General features: G+C 29.2%; 2 protein-coding genes and 1 long non-coding RNA gene across 4 annotated transcripts in view; 2 read left to right on the top strand and 1 right to left on the bottom strand.

Annotated features, from left to right (window-relative positions):
- The window catches only part of LOC123269836, a 33959-nt gene extending 19161 nt beyond the window's left edge, over window positions 1-14798 (top strand). The window contains exons 1-2 of one of the 2 annotated variants that reach the window (XM_044735701.1): window positions 12885-13002; window positions 13063-14798. In XM_044735701.1, the coding sequence (XP_044591636.1) occupies window positions 13078-14598 (1521 nt within the window). In that variant the 5' untranslated portion in view covers window positions 12885-13002; window positions 13063-13077 and the 3' untranslated portion in view covers window positions 14599-14798. Of the gene's footprint in view, window positions 1-12884; window positions 13003-13062 lie in introns of those variants that run through there. The other variant, XM_044735702.1, reaches the window with a different exon arrangement.
- LOC123269779 lies at window positions 3990-9009 on the top strand. Its single transcript, XM_044735614.1, has 6 exons — window positions 3990-4306; window positions 5694-5926; window positions 6729-7083; window positions 7334-7534; window positions 7754-8087; window positions 8921-9009. Exons 2-6 carry the CDS (start codon window positions 5727-5729, stop codon window positions 9007-9009), a joined length of 1179 nt encoding a protein of 392 aa, XP_044591549.1. The 5' UTR covers window positions 3990-4306; window positions 5694-5726.
- Window positions 9709-10340, bottom strand: LOC123269838. The gene is made up of 2 exons (XR_006510476.1): window positions 10175-10340; window positions 9709-10102 (listed from the first exon to the last, which is right to left on the bottom strand). It is a non-coding gene; the product is annotated as an uncharacterized LOC123269838 (long non-coding RNA).
- Window positions 14799-15661: the final 863 nt, after the last annotated feature.

Raw genomic sequence — 15661 nt, 5'->3', positions numbered from 1 at the left:
GCAATTTAAATATAAGTTAACACGCAGCTTCCGTCAAATGTTCGGAACAACCGCAAGCGGCAGTTGTCGCCTTGCGTGGGTCATGAAGGTCCCGTGTTCGATGCCAGGATCTAGTTTTTATTTTTTTTTTTTCAATAAAAATTTTTGGCATATTTTTTTTAATTTTATATTTTACACAAAACAATAATATGTAAAATTGCTATTCTCATATAATTTGTTAAGGTATTGCAAAATTTTTTTTATTGTAAATGTCACCATTATTATCAGTTATTGTGGGTCATCATTATTGCTAATGTTATTATTGTTATTAAGTTATTATTATGGTTCAATCAATATTATTAATAAATATTATTATTATTAATGGTTAATTGAAACTCCCTAAACGCAATTTAAATATAAGTTAACACTTAGTTTTCGTAAGACATCTACGTACCCACGTGTGTGTCAAGTCTTTGCGTGGGGTCATTGAGCTCCCGTGTTCCAATCCTGTATTAATTTTTTTTTAATAAAAATTTTTGGTATATTTTTTATATTATTTTTATTTTACACAAACAATAATATAAAATTAATTCTCATAATTGTCATTTTCGTAAATTTTGTTTATTTTAAATGTCACCATTATTATCACCATTGTTGTCATTATTATTATTATCATGGTTTAATTAACAATGTTTGAAGTCTTCACAATGTTTTTTTTTTTAATAAAATTTTACGAAGGCAAAGACTCCATTTATTGACACTAGCCTAGCTGATTAACACTTGCAATTTTACTCTAATTAAAAAATAAATTGTTCTCAAAAACTAATTATCTTAAAATTTATAATTCAAAAATTATATTTTTAATTTATTATAATCGATTTGTTTTATTTAATTAAAATAAAACTGCAAGTGTCAATAACTAGTTCAGTGTCAATAACTGTCTTTATCTTATAATAAAATTAAAAATGTTCGTATTAATTTTATCAATATTTGATTTATTATTATTAGTATTGATTTTTACAAACTCAATGTTTCTTTACGAAAGTGTTACTGAGTTAGTGTGAGTCTCCAATGTTTTTCCTAGTAGTAACAGTCGTTCGGCAGTTTTTGTTTTTGCTCGCGTTATTTTTGTCTGAAAAACGCGCATTTTTTCTCATATATTAACTGTCAGGCATCGATAGAAGTGTATCATCCAGCGTTCAAGGTATTTCCCATTATTGTAAGCCTACGTTTAGAGTTTTTTAATAATTACTATAATATTTTTAATAACTTTTCTTTCCTTATTTCTTTAACCCTTCGTTGGTCGCGGTTTTTTTAGTTTCTCGCTCGCACTATAACGAGTCTCTATAGGTTGAGTAGTTGTTAGGCGGCGATTCGCTCACATAGCGCGACCAACGAAGGGTTAAATTTGTTTATAGTCATTTAAATAGTAAATAAGTCGTGATTTCGTGAAAGATTATTCGCGGTTGTGTGACATTTGTCTCGGGATTATTTAATACGCGCTACGACATTTTTAGTTTATTAATCACTCTTTGTGACGGATTATTTGGGATTGTGTGACTTGTGTATCGGATTGTGTGACCAGCGACTTGGTATTGTGTGTGCTGTACATCATAATTGAGTGACGTGATTTGGAAATATTGAATACGCGACTTAGAATTTTTATTGATTATTCGTAATCGCGTAACGGATTATTCGGGGTCGTGAAACGCATTTCGGGATTGAGTGACCTGTGTATGTGGAGATTATGTAAGCTGTACGTTCGGGTTGTGTGTATCGTAGGTCAGGGTTGTTTGTACTATAGGTCGGGATTGTATTATTCATGATTTAGGATTTTTGTATGAGTGCATCGGGATTTAGCTATAAGAAATTATAAGTCCTGTTTTACGTGGTTTGTTGATTATCTGATCGGTAATTCGTGACTCATGATTCTTTCTCTCAGTGAAATCGTATTATTGATGTGTTTCGATTAATTTTCGTTAAGTTGTTTATGTAGTATTTTTTCCAACACTTTTTTTTCTGTATTATTTATTGTCTTTTATACTAATGCCTGAGCCTGTAAAAAAAAAGCCGAGACCGTTACAGGCTATGAAGGTGGGAAAAACTAATAGTTTAGTCGAGAAGTTGATTTATTGCGAAAAATACTTGCCCGTCTCCTAAAAATATGATTGGTGGCTTAAACGATCCGGAATGGCGTCTAGAAAAGGAGATTTTTGGATTTTTTGAGGAAAATAAAATTGTAATTATTAACAAAAAATCGTAAAAAAATTTAGCCGTCCAGCTATAAAGCGAGTAAAGTTATCGATAATGTTCTTAGCGTAGTTGAAACCGACCGTATGACCGAAATATCACAAGCGGAAATCGACACATTCCGTCAAAAATGTATTGAGTTCTATAGAACGTATACGTTACTGCGGCAAATCGAATCGTCAAAAGCGCTTCCGTTCGATGACCCGTTTTAAAAAGTTTGGCGCTATTCAAGGGATATTCCGCGTTATTTAATGAGGATCGTAAGGAGACTCTCGCGTGTATAATTAACGTTTGTCGCCATTTGCGCGTTACCGATGAAGAAAAGTGTCACTCGCGAATAGCATTCCTTGTACCACGAAAATGAACTCCAGAAAAGAATGGTACAAATTGCAATTTGACGAAATGTGGATGGCAATTTGCTCTGTTACTAATTCTGATGGTTCTTTCGGTATAAAACTTTGCGTTTATTACTGGGTATAGTGAGGATATTACCTCATTCAAATGTTGCGGCTGAAAGAGCGTGCTCACTTATCCCAGACATTAAAACAAAGAAAAGGAATGGTCTTATTTTTTTTTTTTCGCAACATTTGTGCAATATTTTGGTTGTAGATTTGAAGATTTCTTTTGATTTTGTCGTGGATTAGACCTACTGGGGATACCACGTTAAAAAAAATGCGTTCCATTGTATCTTACCCCATGGGTGACGTGGAAAGAGATACAAAAAAAAATTCCAAAAATTTATATTGAAAAAAAAAAAAAAAAAAAAAATTTTTGTTGGGAATCGATCACAAAACCTTCATGACCCTACGCAAAAAATTAGCCGCACGCTCACTTGAACATCTGACGCGAAAAAAATGTTAACTTATATTATATTTAAATTGCGTTTAAGGATTTCAAGTAACCATTAATTATAATAATTTTTATTAATAATGTTGATTGAACCGTAATAATAACAATAATAATAATAATAATATAAATAATAATAACATTAGCAATAATGATGACCACAATGATAAGAAGGGTAACATTTACAATAAAAAAAAATTTATAATAATAACAATTATGAGAATAAATTTTATATTGTTGTTTGTGTAAAAATAAAAGTTTAAAAAAAATATGCCAAAAATTTTTATTGAAAAAAAAAAAAAAAAAAAAATTTAGATCGAAATCGAACACAGGACCTTCATGACCCCACGCAAAACTGCCGCGCGGCCGTTTGAGCATTCAAGGAAGTTTGCGTGTTTACTTATTTAAATTGCATTTAAGGATTACAAACAACAATTAAAAATAACAAAATTTATTAATCATATTGATATGTAGAATCCATAATAATATTAATAATAATAATAATAATTGTAATAATATTTTGATTTTTTGTGATAAAATAAAAAATAAAACAAAATTTTTATTAAAAACATTGTAGAGGTTTCGAACATGGGATTTTGAGCGCCTGAGCCAAAAACTCAGCCGCATGTCTACTGTAACGGCTAATGACAGGGAGTATTAATTTATATTTAAGATGCGTTTGTGAGCTTCAAATAACCATTAACCGTAGTAACTAAAATTAATAATAAATAATTATTTAAAAAAAAAATCTGAAAAGCATAAAAATTTTACGAGTGACGTCACACGCGAGGCTCCTCACGCTCACTTCATTTTTTTCCAAGCCTTACTTTCGGCTTGCCTACTTACGAACGTGCTCAGATTCCATGTATTGGTAAGATGCTAACCGTTCCGGGGAACATTGGCGCGCAGGGGCAATGGTCTTCGTCCGCTCTCGGCTCCTTCCGCGCAACATCGACGCTGCTGTACTGCAGTGGGGGTACTGTCTACTCACGGTCTAGCCTTACTGAACCTGTCGCTCCGGGCTCCGGTTAGTACGAGTGAACCACTGTGTTGATGAGTTTTATGTGCGAGCACGAGTTGTCAATTCATTGTAAACGCGTGACATTGTAATCATCATGACCGCTCCCGCCAAGAAATCTTCAGTAGAATCTCTACCTGATCGTATTTTTAAGGATCCTGATACCGATTTATACTACTCTTATCAAGCAACACGCGAATCAGGACAAAGAAAGTAAGTAAATTTTTAATTAGTTTAAATTTATGAAAATGAAGTTAGCTGACATTTAAAAATTAGTAGAAATTTTTTATCGAAAAAATTTCAATTAAACAATTAAAAAAAAAAATTTCACATGTTAAAAACTTGAAAACTAAAAGTGCAATTTTTGTAAATATCTTTTAGTTGTAATTTACTTAAAAAAAAATCAGAAATTTCTCGACGTCTGCTAACTTCAGTGTCATTTACATTTTCATTATTTATATAATACAATCACTCTACGTACTCAATCAAATAATGCTAGCATGAAAGTAGAGTATTGTTATATGATACTGAAATTAAGAGACATCTGATAATTTATAAAATTTTTTTAACAAACAAACATAAGCGAAAAAAAATTTTATTTAAATAATTTTGTTTTTAGAAGATCTAAAAAATTATAAATACAATTTTTTTTAAATAATTTTCTAAAATTAGTTTATCTTTCAAAAAAATTAAAATAATTGTCATGTGTCTGCTAATTTTAGTGTCACATAAATAAATTTCATAGAAATGTAAAAAAAAGAATAAAATCTTCAGATAATCTATAAAATTATAAAGTTCTCCGAATTCGCTCGTGAGTTGTACTCTTACCAAAGCCATTATAAGGCGTTCGGTTAACTTTTTATATTATTATGTGTTCATTCATACATCTATAAGAGGAGACAATATCCATAAGTAGCTATTACTAAGTAATGTTTTTCAAACATATTTGTAAAAATAAAAATGAAATACATGTACTTAATATATAAAATGAAAAACGCAATAGAGGCAAAGCAAAAGTCGGTGTTACCGATAACAGTGAAAAACAATCGGTTGTGCTCTTCTGTTGTTGCGAAATCTTGAATTTCAAGAGCAGCCGTGGTTGCAATTCTGAGTAAGTATATATATGCACACATGACAAACGTACATAACAGTGTATGAAACTTACCCTACGCGATACAGTAGTCGTAGTAGTAGTACAGCTCACGAAAAAATTCAGAGAACTGAAGGAAACATAAATTCAAAGAATATTCAATTTTCTAGCTAACATTATATATTTAACGATATTGTTTTTTTCAAAAAGGAATAACTTTTATAAATCTTCGGTTTAATTTATTAATAAATTAAAAAAATTATCAACTCATAAAAATTGAAGTGAAACAATTTTTCGTTATTGTATGCCATTTTTAGTTTACAAACTTTTATACTTTTTAATTAATGAAGTTAATGAAAGTTGAGTTTCCGAAAATTAAAAATTTTTAGATTTTTTTTTATTAAAAATTATTATAAAAAATTAAAAATTTGTCATTTGTAAAAAAATTGTAAAACTGTAGATGCAATTAAAAAAAAATATTTTTTACTTCTAATTTAATTATTTTTTCAGATTTTTCTTGTGCTCTTTGAACCATTCGCACGGATGCAATGGGCAAGGGACTCTGGATTCGGACGGAGTTTTCCGATATCTAGACGAAAAGACGAGGATGCTCCAAAATACCGGCACAACCATGTGGGTGAAGCTGATCTGCTTGAGGATGCAATTTTTTTAAAAGAAATGCATTCTCTACTTTGTCACTCGTTTTTGCAGAACAAAGCGATCTACAATAAATTGAAAATCTTGTAAGTTGCTATACAAACTAGATGTTTATTTATTATCATTAAATAATTAAATAATAGTATTTTTAGGTATATTTTTAAAAAGTTTTTTTTTTTATTTTCGAATTTCGCATATTTTAGGAAAATTATTTTCCAGATGTAAAAGATAAATGATAGATGAATGATAAATTGAAACGATTATTTGTTTAATTTTAATGATTTTTTAATTCATTCCGTGATTTTAAAAATTTGAAAAATTTTTTCAATGAATGTATTTCGATCTTTTCTCCTTCAACAATTTTTAAACCATAAAAGTTAGCTTAAATCTATTGAATTTATTTTAAAGCTCACATCTACTATTTAAGCTATTATATTATTAGTCCAGTTTTGATACTTTTTTCAATTTATTTTGTAGTTGGGAACGTTAAAAAAAAATCAAGAATAAATTAATTTTTACACGATTTATATTACATTCACTATTTGATAAGATTATTCTATTATCCTGATTAGGATCGTCAGAATTAAAAGATTTTTTCACGCATCTTTTGCGTGGGAGCAAGAGAGATAGGTCAAGCGCGTGGTATTGCGTATGCCTACCTTTCTGATTCCGAGCACTCGGCTCGGCATAATAGTCATAATTACAGTTACTACTGATAATAATTTTCACGAACTTAATAGTAAATTAAAATAAATAATAGTTAAAAAAATGTTAAAAACATGATTTTATAAATAAATCAAACTAAAGAATATAAAATATATATTAATAATAGTGTAAATAATAATGATATCCATTTTTTTCAAAATTATATATTATTCTATTTTTTAGGTATCCAAGTGCTGCGCTTAAATATCCATTCGAACGAGTATCAGCTCGAATGCGGCAGTGGAGGTTAAAAAGAAAATTCCCAGAGTTAACTCATGGATTTAATACATTGATCAATCTTCTGAATCACGATGACAAGTGGAAAGATTTAAAATCGCACAACAAGGGCAGTTTGGTTGTTAAACCTATTATGACGAGAACAGATGAAGTCTGCGGCGTCGCCGTGGCCGACCTGGAGTTCCTCGCCATCGTCAAAGCCGCTCTCCACCAGTTTATATATTTTGAGGAAATCCCAATTAAACTTGGAGACATCGATGGAAGTCGCATCATTGTTATGACTGTACCTTTTAAAACTCACGTAAGTTAATTGACAAATCTTTTTATCATCGTTTGTACATAAAAAAAATATTTACTTGAAACAAGTAAATAATTTTAAAAAACTTAATTTTCTTTTTGAGTAGAAATATTTTCAAACTAAGCAATTTTTCTTGGTTTATGTAAATTTTACTTAATAAACGAATTTTTCGCTTGATTCAAGTTGATTTTTTTTTGTTTTATATAATCACAATTATCAATTACAAATTATTATTGATTATTTTATTTTTCAGTCTTTTCCCGCCGCATGGACAGCTTTGAATAAAGATTCCTTTGAAGATTACAACAAGCTTGTGAGAAATGGTTTGTCAAAGGTGTTAGGTGACGTTCAACCTGAAAAAATTTATTATGATTTTCATAATAAATTATTTACAGCGTTGCGAGGGCGCTATCCAGCGACAAGACTAAAAGGAACGCTTGATGCATACAGTCATGTGAGTTTAAGTTTCTACTTTTTAACTTAGTAATCATGATTTTTTTCTCATTTATGTAGTTCACTCGGGACATATAGTTATTCGCTTTTACTAATGATTATTTTTATTTAACTGTACAATTATGTCATTTCTGGTGTAATCAATTAAACTTAAAATTTTGCATTTATGACCATTTACCTTAAACTGATTTATGATAATAATTATTTTTATTTGTTTCAGTTGTTGTATGTCAATGCAATGGAGACAATCGATCTACGCGCAAGAAACGCAGTCCATGAAATTCGCATCTTCTCAAAAATTTTTTTGGTTGCTTTGTTGCCTCCGCAACAAATTGTAAAAGCTTTTGTACAAGTGGTTCAGAATTTAAATGAACAAATGTTTCAAAAGTTTGAACTATTTTTGATATACTACTTGTCAGAATGGCTCAACAAAGTCGGCCCGAGTAATCTGTCATTCTACAATGATGTAGATGGCTTGTCAAATTGCACTAGGATTCATTTTAATCGCCTGCAGAACATGAGTGGGGTCGCGCCTGATACGTGGTCCTTCTTGGGTGAGTTAAAATCATTACTTTTTTACTTTTTTTGAAATCTTATTCTCGATTAAGGTAGTTTGGGTGTCAAATGACTTCAACTTGACCCCATATTTTTTCATATTCATTCGAAAGATTATAATATAATACATCTATAGCAGATTTAACATATTGAAATGATATTTGCAAATTTAAACAATAATTGAACACCGTGAGTAAATTTTTTAAGTATCAACCTTACATAACTTATAACAATTGTCATTATTTTGTGACAGTCCAGTACTTGTTAGTTGATATTTTAATACTATTATTAATTTTCTTAAGTACAGCTTTTACAAAAAACTTTAATACGTCCCATCCCCTGCTACATTCAATTAATAATTATAAATAAGACTTCAATAATTTGCTTCATTTTAGTTATTTGTAATTGCACTGTCTATCTGGACTCTTTTTCCTCATTCCTTGGCTCAGCTTCTGAAGTTCCGAATTTGATTCGGTCCAATACTTTTTCAAAGTATATGCATACTTCCTTGATTGGCGGGCCACTCAAGATGTCTTTAATTGCATACTCAAGGTCCACCTCAAACTTTCCGTCAACCAGTTGTGATATTTTAATACTTATATTATTATAAATTTTTAACCATAATTATGGATTGAAATTATTCAATTAAATTTTGATTACAAATAATTTTATATTTTATGCTATTTTTCGAGTGACCATTTGCAAAAATAAAAAAAATACCTTTTAATTTAAACTCGGATTACGACGACCAAATTACCCTAAAATATTAAATAAACAAATAAATCTAATAACATTTCTTATAATTTAATATTTTATTTCTCTTTTGCTGCAGAGTCCGCAACTTCAATTGAATGCGAAAGTTATCGAGATGTGGATAAATTGGCTAAAAGAAAGCTATCAGTAGAGGAACACCACCTGTAAAAGCATTGATCGATTCAGCAAAAATTAATCGCCTCCAGGAGTTACTTGAAAGCGGAGGTATTAATGAATTGGAGTTTTTACAAAGAGGTGTTTCAGCAGCTGAGCAACTGGTTCGCAATTTAATATTCACAAATCCAGACCCAAATTCTGGATTTGAAATCGTTGACCTCGTACCCATCCATCACAAATTGAGTAAGTAATTAATAAATTCTTCTATCACTATAGGGTAGAAGTACCGTTTGTGGCCATTTTTAATTCAAATAAACGATAGAAATTAATTGATATTAATAATCCATTACAAACTGAATTTTTAATACAAATTTTTAAAACTCAAAAAATATGGTTATAATATTATAATTTTTATCAATTAATTCAAATGTTTACTGGCCAAAAATGGTACTTCCACTTTACTTTAATTTAAATATACAGTTTAATGTAAATTTTTTTATATTTATAATTTTCTCTCTAATTTATTATTATATTTCTTTTACTTACAGCGATCACCATTGCTCGCTTACGGGAAATGGAGCCCGAGGCACCGGAGTTACTATTGTTGGGGAAATAAATGTTAATGAGAACATTAATAATAACGACAATGAAGTTGACTCAGATGACGAATCTGAAACTGGGCCCATCCGCCTTTATGGCTATGGCTGGGTGGAAAGTAACGAAACAGGTAAGGAAAACATTTTTAGTAAATTTCATATTAGTAATTTTCTTTACTAAATTATAAAAAATGTTATTAGTTATTATGGTTATAAGTGGCCACCTCAGGATCTTTTTACAAACTATATTCGATATAAAAGTCGAATTTTCCGTCAGTAAGGTGTTCATTCTTCTCGAGATGTTTTCATCGCCGATCTCCATGGCTCCAATGTCGGCAAAACCAGTCCCTGGTATATTCTTTCTTCAGGTGCCTGTTGTAATTATCATATATCATCTTCGTCAAGATATTCTTCATCGATTCTCTTCAGTTTTGATCGCGCCAAAACGGCTTACAGTAAGTTTATACAAATTTCTAGGTGGCCTGAATGTGGACTCAACAATTTTCCTGTGATTATATGTACCTGGTGATCTTTTAACCAGCACACTCCTGTAATTTGCCAAATCAGCTTCTAAATATCCTGACGATCCATTTCTTCCAGCGCATGTTTTAGCTCCTTACCCCATTTGAACGAGCTGCTGTGATTTCGAAACAGTAATTACCATCGAAAATTAAATTTTAATATTTAAATTATTTTGTAGTTGACGTAGATCGTGCTGAACTAAGGAATGATGAAGATGCATATCCAGCGGCGGCTGCTGGCGATTTTATCTATAGTAATATACAAATTTTTATAAATAGAATTATACATTTTTTTAATAATTCAGAAACTACTCTCAATGATACTTTGTAATTATTTTAGATTCTCAAATTTGCCTGGCGTGTTCAGACGAGGAATCACCACCGGACGTCGTCTACAACCCTTGTCGGCACTGCATCTTCTGCCAAGCATGTCAAAGACAGTACGTGCAAACTCTGCTTGGAGATGGGCAAATTTTAACTTGTAGTTACTGCCGACAAGAGGTTGTCTCAGTTGACTTGATTATTTAAAAAAATTAATCCTCATTAAATTTTTATTTAATATTACTTTTAAACAAATTTAAAATATAATTATTAATACATTTATAATAATTATCATACATACATTTATCTATCATACATTTATAAAACTTATTATATTATTACATTTATAAAACATATTATATATATAATACATTTATAAACGAATACCTCACTGAAGTTAAAAATAAATAATATCTAAATTTTATTATTACAATTATTATTATTTTTATTAGTATCCAATTAACTCAGCTCCTCTTACATGTAGAAGCAAACATTCGTACAGAGAAGCTGTTACTGCAGCTTTCATTGAAATAAAAACGGTGAAATTTTCAAATGTCGTCCAACTTGACCTGTATATCACTTGACCTAATATTATTATTATTATTATTATCAATATTAATTTATTACATTGATTAAATACTTTTTTTCAATCCAAAATAATTACCTTAGTAATTAAACCTGCGAGTGGATTTCAATCGTGATAATGTCTAACTAATTTTACGTTTAATTTCTTAGGTATAACATGATTGAGCCAACTATCGAGTTACAATAGTGTAAAAGAGCTAGCGGCTGTTAGATTAAAATGATAAGACTAATTATAAAATTATGCATCGAGAGAAAAAAGAGCTCGAGTCAACGCGACTTGGCTCAGTTTCTCTACATGTTAGATTTTTATTAACAAAACAATATTGTCTGTAAAAATGTTAATTACTATTTAATATTTAATTTTCGAATTACGTTATTATTATTATTAATTTTTATTTATCAATTTATTGTTACTAGTATTATTATTATTGATAAAATTTGTATTATTATTATTATTACTACTGTTATAATTATTAAAATTCATATTTTTGTTGATGAAATTGTTAATAGTATTATTATTATGATTATTGTTATTATTATTATTACTTTATGACATTTATTAAATACTTTTTTTCCCATCAAAAATAATTATCGTAGTAATTAAACCCGCGAGTGGATTCCAATCGTGATAATGTCTAACTAGTTTTAAGTTTAATTTCTTAGGTATAACATGATTGAGCCAAGTATTGAGTTACAATAGTGTAAAAGAGTTAGCAGCTGTTAGATTAAAATGATAAGACTAATTATAAAATTATGCATCGAGAGAAAAAAGAGTTCGAGTCAACGTGACTTGGCTCAGTTTCTTTACATGTCAGATTTTTATTAACATAACAATACTGTCTATAAAAATGTTAATTATTATTTAATATTTAATTTTCGAATTGTATTATTATTATTATTATTATTAATTTTTATTTATCAAGTTATTGTTACTAGTATTATTATTATTGATAAAATTTCTAATAATATATATTAGACGATGTGACTTTAGTCAGATTGAAATTCATATAGGTTTTTTCATTATCTGAAGAAATCTACTGCATCAACGGAACTCCTACCGTCGATATGGCCGATTGACTTTTTAAACGTATGACGTTAGGGAAACATCACGTTTAGAACCTTGAGCGATTTACAAATGGCACACTTGTGATGCTATCGCTTTTAGAAGCTTTACATTTTTGAAGTATAACGTTTCTTAACATGAACGTTCTTTAGACATCACATTTCTAGCATATACATTTTAGGATTAAGTAACGTTTATGAAAACTAATTTTCGGCAAGTGTCACATTTCTTAAATGTGCTTATCTCGATACCAAACGTTTGGGATATTGCACCTTGCTAAAAACATTACGTTTTGTATAGTCTCTGTTAGGACTAAGTTGTGGCACCCAGTATTTATAATACGTTAAGTATTTTACGTGCCCTTCCCTGCTTCACAGTGATACAATTTGTTTGTATCACCTGATGAGATTTTAAAGCCACTTTTTTTTTCCGTGTGCAATTGGTAGGGATGCTTAGTGGTATAGCTAGTTATCGTAGACGTGTTAAAGGCGTGGCAGAGTAACTGATAAAGTTATCAATGTTCCGTTTTTTTTCTTGATTATCAAGTGTGACACTTAAGTTAGCTGACGTAAAAAAATTTTTTTATTAATATAATAAGGACTAAAAAAATATTTTTTTAAAAATTACAATAGCTTTTGCAAATTGTCTGTTACTATCTTTGTAAGTTAATTCATAGTAATTTATCAAATATCAATTAAAATAGTTAACTGTAGTTGGATTCTATAATATACTTTTTTTTTCATGATACTAAAGTCAGCTGACAATTGTAAATTTTTTTTAATTTTTATAACAAATAAATTACGATAAAAAAAAATTTCTGCCAATTATTTTTTTCTAAATTTAAATATTTATAACAGTGAAATTAAAAATAGTGAAGTAATATTAAATACAAAAAAGAAATAAAAGTAATAGAGAGCTTATAAGATATTTTGTGTCACATTCTCCACAGTTGACAGAGGTAACAGTATAAAGTTTAATATTTAATAACTTGAATATTTATCTATTATTATTATTACAGTAAAGAAGATATAAAATGGATTCAGAATTAAATCGAACAACAGCTGGCAACTCACTGATGTATCAAGCCATCGAAGATAACAAATTGGAAGATATTAAATTATTATTGAAAAATGGAATGGATGTAAATGAACCGATAATAACAACTGGAGAATTTGCTGGATTCACAGCATTGCATGTTGCATGCATGAAAGAAAAAGATCGCTTGGTGGAGTTACTAGTTAATGATTATAAAGCAGACGTCAATGTAATGGCTGCTGACGGGTCTCGACCAATTCATTTGGCTTGTTTTTATCAATCAATGGCAGACTTCGAATTTTGGCTAGAATATAAAGGAGTAGGCAATAAAATAGGAACATTGATCGAAGCTAAGGCAAATGTTAATGCCGTATTTGGACAAGAAATTTTTTCAAAGCACGTCAAAGACGAAGAATGGTGTCCTGATTTTGGTGACAAAATGCCACTAATTGCATATACTATTATTTATAATAAACTAAGAATAATTGAATATCTCGACAACGTTAACGTAGACATTATAAGCCTTACAAATAAAACATTGCTAATGTACGCTGCTGAAAACGAAGATTATCAATATATCCCAGTCATTATGTCAAATGTTAAAGATCCTGAATTGATGGAAAAGTTGATAAACCATCGCGATAATGATGATATACCGCTAAGTCATTATCCGTTGCACCCTGAAAAATTTGGAAAATTTCGATATAATGCTGCGATATACAATGATTTCTCTTGCCCGTCATTCATTTCTCAGATATTTCGTTGGGGGGCTGACATGTATGCACTGATCAACAATGACCCAGCAACATTTCTTCCCAATCTCTCAGCTTATAGAAGCTGTCCATCGCTACTGAAGAATTTACTTCCTTATTATACTTCTATGTATTTATCTAGGGTTTTATACTACGCCTTGCTTCCTATAGATGAAACGTCTGAGTATTTAATGCAGAACGGTTCAGAAGATATGCTCAATTATTATCTAGAAAGGTTCAGACAATGTCGAGAACAATGTATAGCTGTGGTTTTGAAAGATCTGGTCTTTAGGGGTGTATTCAGATTACCTGTTCCAGAAGAAGAAATAAAATTGATGGATGAATTAATTGCTAGCGATGAAAAATTCAGGAAGATTGTAGATGACTACAAAAGAAAATTCATTGAAAAAGAATTACAGGATCGTTTTATCAAATTCGGCGATAATAAAATGACAATGTATAACTTTTTTATGGAAGTTTATGACAATAAAAAAGTAAAAATTTTGGCTCGAGAAGAGAATTTACTGATAGACCTATTCGAATCTTTCGTTGCTTTTGATGACTATAGTTTCCGTCAGACCTATTATGGTCCAATTGAAATCAGGATAAAACATGCTAAGGAAAGATTAAGACTTCTCGAAAATTTGAAGAAAATTTCATCACTTAGAGAAGCTATACCGTTACCCTTTGAAGTGGTATTAGATATTGTTGAGTATCTTAACAACAAACACTTGAAAGTATTTATAAAAGCATTTTATAGTTCGTAATTATTTATCGAAACTAGTTTAAGTTTTGAAAAGTAAGTTTATTTTTCAATTATTAATAGTTGACATAAATAATTTTGAGTGTTTGCTAATTTTTCATAAATATCAAATATGGTAAAAAAAAATATTGTAAAAAACTTGCATAGTTAATTGACCACAACTGTGACAATCGAAGGAAGAAGAAATATACTTGTATTGAAAAATAGTTTTTTGTTTTTTTATTTTTTTATTTTATTCATCTAATCAATAAAAAATACAAGTTTTGCCTCAGCACCTAGTTAAAAAAATAATAAATAATATTTTTAGTTACAGCGTTACAAAATTTAATTTTTCTTCTCTTGATAAAAAATCCTGCTGAAAAAAAACTTAAAAAATTAAATAAATAATACAGGTAAATAAGAAGACATGAAATGACTTAATTACTTTATTAAAGATCAAGCTCCATACATGAGACGTAAAAAAAAATGTTACAATTACTTATATAACATATAAATATCTGTAAGTATAATTACAATTTTTAGGATAAGGAGTGTCTTTTATTATATTCAATCTTTTATAAATTTCATAATTTATATATAAAATTAAAATGATAGTGAGCGTGGAAAGGTAGTAAAGATATAAAAGGTCCTTTAGTTAATATTTAATAACAGAGGAAAGTTGCCAAAATTATGCGAAAGTGTACGCGTCAGCGCGAATCGCGATCGACCGCGGAAACGCGACACGTACGGCGCAGGAAGCCAGCGACCGACTCGTATTTTTTTTTTTTTTCAATTTTTATTTTATAAATTATACTTAATTATTTTATTTTTGACAACTATTAACTTTAAACACAATTTATTATTTTAAAAAATATTAATAATTTTAGTTAGTCAATATTGTTTTTTATTTATTAAATTAGAACGAAAAAATATTTTTTTATAAATAAAAATTTTTATTTAATTTTTTTTAATAGAAAAACAAAATTTTTAAATTTAATTTAATAAATTTATATTTTTTTTCAACAAAAAAAAAAAAATTATTTTTTTTTAATTATAAATGCAATTTAAAAAAAAAATTTTTTTTTTTT

The sequence above is a fragment of the Cotesia glomerata genome, linkage group LG7, assembly GCF_020080835.1.
Source record: "Cotesia glomerata isolate CgM1 linkage group LG7, MPM_Cglom_v2.3, whole genome shotgun sequence".
NCBI classification, from domain to species: Eukaryota; Metazoa; Arthropoda; class Insecta; order Hymenoptera; family Braconidae; genus Cotesia; species Cotesia glomerata.
The sequence above is the reverse complement of the archived record's forward strand: the minus strand, read 5'-3'. Positions and strand labels throughout refer to the sequence as shown.

Bases quoted from the DNA above. Each gene is read 5' to 3' on its own strand.
- LOC123269779 (XM_044735614.1), top strand. From the start codon at position 5,727: ATGCAATGGGCAAGGGACTCTGGATTCGGACGGAGTTTTCCGATATCT. The intron at 5,927-6,728 runs GTAAGTTGCTAT...TCTATTTTTTAG, and splicing joins TACAATAAATTGAAAATCTT to GTATCCAAGTGCTGCGCTTA. The intron at 7,535-7,753 runs GTGAGTTTAAGT...TATTTGTTTCAG, and splicing joins CGCTTGATGCATACAGTCAT to TTGTTGTATGTCAATGCAAT.